This window comes from Oncorhynchus mykiss, chromosome 18 (assembly GCF_013265735.2).
Source record: "Oncorhynchus mykiss isolate Arlee chromosome 18, USDA_OmykA_1.1, whole genome shotgun sequence".
NCBI classification, from domain to species: Eukaryota; Metazoa; Chordata; class Actinopteri; order Salmoniformes; family Salmonidae; genus Oncorhynchus; species Oncorhynchus mykiss.
This window is the reverse complement of record NC_048582.1, coordinates 52,294,413-52,298,359: the sequence shown is the minus strand read 5'-3', so window position 1 is coordinate 52,298,359 and position 3,947 is coordinate 52,294,413. Positions and strand designations below refer to the sequence as shown.

General features: G+C 51.1%; 1 protein-coding gene across 1 annotated transcript; it reads right to left on the bottom strand.

Moving 5' to 3' along the window:
• Positions 1-1,139: 1,139 nt before the first annotated feature.
• On the bottom strand, positions 1,140-3,692 carry LOC110496487 (G-protein coupled receptor 3-like). The gene is made up of 2 exons (XM_021572419.2): positions 3,483-3,692; positions 1,140-2,656 (listed from the first exon to the last, which is right to left on the bottom strand). The coding sequence occupies exon 2, from the start codon at positions 2,636-2,638 to the stop codon at positions 1,637-1,639; it is 1,002 nt and encodes a 333-aa protein (XP_021428094.1). The 5' UTR covers positions 2,639-2,656; positions 3,483-3,692; the 3' UTR covers positions 1,140-1,636.
• Positions 3,693-3,947: the final 255 nt, after the last annotated feature.

The window sequence follows — 3,947 nt, the reverse complement described above, 5'->3', positions numbered from 1 at the left end:
CATCGTTAGACATGACCGCTTTGTCAACCTGATAGCTAATGAGGTGAGATAGGCAGTAACACCATCAGTGCATATTCCTGCATGTTGATGATGTTTTCTTGTATACCAAATATGTCAGATGTTGTTGTTGCTGTGGGGGAGGCTGGAGGGAGGTGCTGGAGGGAGGCCAGAGGGAGGGGTTCAGATAGTGTTGTTGTGAGGGAGGCCGGAGGGAGGTGCTGGAGGGAGGCCAGAGGGAGGGGTTCAGACAGAGTTGTTGTGAGGGAGGACGGAGGGAGGTGCTGGAGGGAGGCCAGAGGGAGGGGTTCAGATAGTGTTGTTGTGAGGGAGGCCGGAGGGAGGTACTGGAGGGAGGCCAGAGGGAGGGGTTCAGATAGTGTGGTTGTGAGGGAGGCTGGAGGGAGGTGCTGGAGGGAGGCCAGAGGGAGGGGTTCAGATAGAGTTGTTGTGAGAGAGGCCGGAAGTGAAGTGCTCATATTGGAAGTGGGTTGCTATTTTCACCCGTAAGTGGAGCAGGCCTTTGCTGACAAGTTGCTGAAATACCAGGTTATCAGTGCAAACTTGTAGTACTGATATTTGGGAGTCTTGGCCATGTACATAGGCTGACAGTGCGTGGCCTTCAGCTTGCAGGCCTGCATAGGAAAAAGGCAAAGCAGCTAGCGAGGTACTGCTCTGTGTCAGGTGTCATGGGTAGCCTTTCTGAATGGAGAATTTTTTCAGGTTTACAGTCATCCACCATGTTCAAGATCCTCCTGAAAATCAAAAGATGAGTGGAGCTGGATTGGACACCCTTCAGAAACCGACCACCATCATCACTCGCCAGTCCTGCCCACTGGTTGAACCAACGTTATGTCCACGTCATTTCAATTAAATTACATCGAACCAACGTGGAATAGACGTTTAATTGACATCTGTCCCAGTGGTTGAAATGGAACCCACAGGGAAAAAGAAACAGAGGGCGACCCAGAAACCGAGAAAGTCTAGGCAGAAATGGCTGAGAGCGGCCTCAACTGGTGTGACCTGGGAAAACTTGCTCCAAACCGAGATGCAGGACAATTGTCAACAGGCTTAAGTCAAGTACGTCTGTGTGTGTGTGCGCATGCATGCGTGCGTATAGAAAGAAGGAGACTCCACCTCACTTTTAGTACAAAATAAAGTAGTTTTTATTTAGGAAGTAGAAAAAGACAACATTCATACATTTTATTTTAAAAAACATTGGCAAACTCAAACCTTTTCAGAGATAGTTGAGGTGCGTTTTACAGTATTAGTGCAAACACTTTATAAGAGTTTAAGAGTCCTTCAAGTTACTCTGCATTTGACCTTTGGATCACCGACAGCAGCATAGTATAGTCCCACCAAGGACCCAGATGAATTACGATAGTTGCACCTCTGTGATTGCATCAGAGTGGATTGTCTACATGTTAGTTGAGGATGAGGCACATGATGAAATGATACAGTACATCAGGTCTCACAGCCAATGACAGAGCTTATTCCAGCTGACTCCAAGATGGCTGCCTTCTGGAACAGTACATTCTGATTGCTTCTTATCTGATGTGCAAGTGATGATGAGGATGTGCTATTTGTATGCGTTACAGTTATATGGGACAGTATGTGTGTGTCTATGTGTGTCTCCATCCTACACGTCAACAGGCCTGTGTGTGTTGTGTGTGTGTCTGTGAGGACAGCAGGCATGCAGCAGCACCTTGCGTATGTCTCTGTTCCTCAGGCTATACAGCAGAGGGTTGAGCAGAGAGTTCCCTGCAGCCGGCACTAACGTAGCATACGTATACAGGGGCGAGCTAGATGCGTCGCCCAGCAAACCGTAAAGGGCGAAGGGCGTCCAGAAGCTGACAAACACTCCGAGGACTAACAACAGCCGAGATAGGCCCTTCCCCCGGCCCCCGTGCTTGCTGTTGTACGATTGGTCGTCAGGCAGGAAGTGCCTCTGCGTGGCAATGGCATGGGCGTGCCGCCTAGCGACGCGGCAGATCCCGGTGTATAGCTGCAGCGTTACCATGATGACCAGCAGGAAGCCGCCACAAAGCAACGACAGGTACGTCCGGGTCAGGGGTCGCGCCACGGAACAGGATGTGATGTCATTGAGGCAGTGCCACCCCAGCATTGGGCCCAAGCCGATCAGACATGACCCCAGCCAGACGAGTGCCAGCAGACCAGCGGCGCATCGACGCGAGTGGCGGGAGCCGTAGGTGAGGGCGTGGCTTAGCGACAGGTAACGGTCCAGCGCCACGCCCATCAGGCTGAGGAGGGAGGCGGTCAGTGATGTCGCCAGAAGCCCTGACGTCATCAGATCTGACCAATCCGTGGGCTCCACACAGAACAGGAAGAGGAAGTGCAGGATCAAGGCCACGCCCGCCAGCAGGTCGGCCAATGCCAGGCTGGCGAGGAGCAGGAAGACAGGAGCACGGAGAGAAGGCGTGGCCAAGATGGCCGCCACTACGATGGTGTTCTCGGATACAATGAGGGTTCCGGAGACGCACAGTGCCACTCCCCATAGGCTGAGAGGAGAGGCCTCAGGAATGGTTGTGGGATCTGATTGGTCCAGCTGGGAAAGAGGCGAAGTCATCCCTGAACCTGAAGACTCCTCGAACCAGATGTCCGAGTCATTCTGGGTCATCATGAGTCACACACACGACACCTGAGAGAGAGCGAGAGAGAGAGAAGACAGAGATGTTAACAAACAATGTCACAGACTGTTAGCAAGTCTCCCTCTCCCTCTGTTCCTGCATGTGGTTTGTTATGGTTACTTAACAGCAGCAGACAGACACCCTGCACTGGGGCTGCATCTACTCTACAGTGGCTTCCTCTCCTCGTCTCCTCTCCTGCATCTCAATAGTCTACAGTGGCTTCCTCTCCTCGTCTCCTCTCCTGCATCTCAATAGTCTACAGTGGCTTCCTTTCCTCGTCTCCTGTCCTGCATCTCGATAGTCTACAGTGGCTTCCTCTCTTGGGTCTTAGGCCACTTCGGCATCTGCCAAAAGGTCTGGGCATTTATGGCACAGGAGGTAGTGCACTTGAACCACAGTGATACTGGTTCATCTCAAAGGAGAGACTTTGCATGCTCCTCACATTACTATGGGACCATTCCATTTCATTGCCTGATATCTACTCTTCTCTCTCCAAAGTGTGCACTTGTTCACTCCCCTCAAGAAATGTACGAGATATATGATGACGAAGCCCTGTCTAGCCTATATGTATGTCTAGCCAATGCTTTTAAATATACAAGGGGGAGTGAACGAGTACACACTCCAGATAGAAGGTGGAGAAGACAGAATTGGAATGCAGCCCTTCTGGTGTCTGTTCTCCACTCTTCTACTACAGTGCCTTGTGGTGTGTTGTGTAACAGATGCCCACTAGCTTGGAAAACCATGTCCTCATGCTTTATCTCTGATATAAATTGAGGTTTACATACACTGCCCCCACACACAGACTGACCTACAGACAGACAGGACAGAAGATCTTACCTTCTAACAAGACCTTGATCACGATTCTTTCAAATCAGCTCTGTTGACAGAGAATCCAGGAAACTGTGATGCCGTGATGCTGTCTGTGTCCAGCTTGTCTCCTGGTATATCGATGGTCGGTAATATCTCAGTAAGGCTTGTCTGTCCCCATCAGAGTAATAACATATCCTCCTTGCGAATAGGTTGTCTCCGTTTCTCCGGTGGTGAACACCGGAATGACTGGATGGATCTCCTGCGCGAATGTTCCTTCACTAGGGAAGGTCTGACTGACGTCAGTGATGGCAGGCTTTAGCCAATGAGGCGCTCGGAGAGACGGGAGTGTGGGGTGGGATGGGGGGCTCCTGTAGAGTAATTTCATTCAGAAAAATGCGGCAGCTTCCCGCCCCTCCCACTGCGGCTTGCCTCGCGCGCAACTTTTCCTTAAAATTTTCGGACAGGCGCTACCGAAACTCTCGCATGCACGCA

Bases quoted from the DNA above. Each gene is read 5' to 3' on its own strand.
- LOC110496487 (XM_021572419.2), bottom strand. From the start codon at position 2,638: ATGATGACCCAGAATGACTCGGACATCTGGTTCGAGGAGTCTTCAGGT.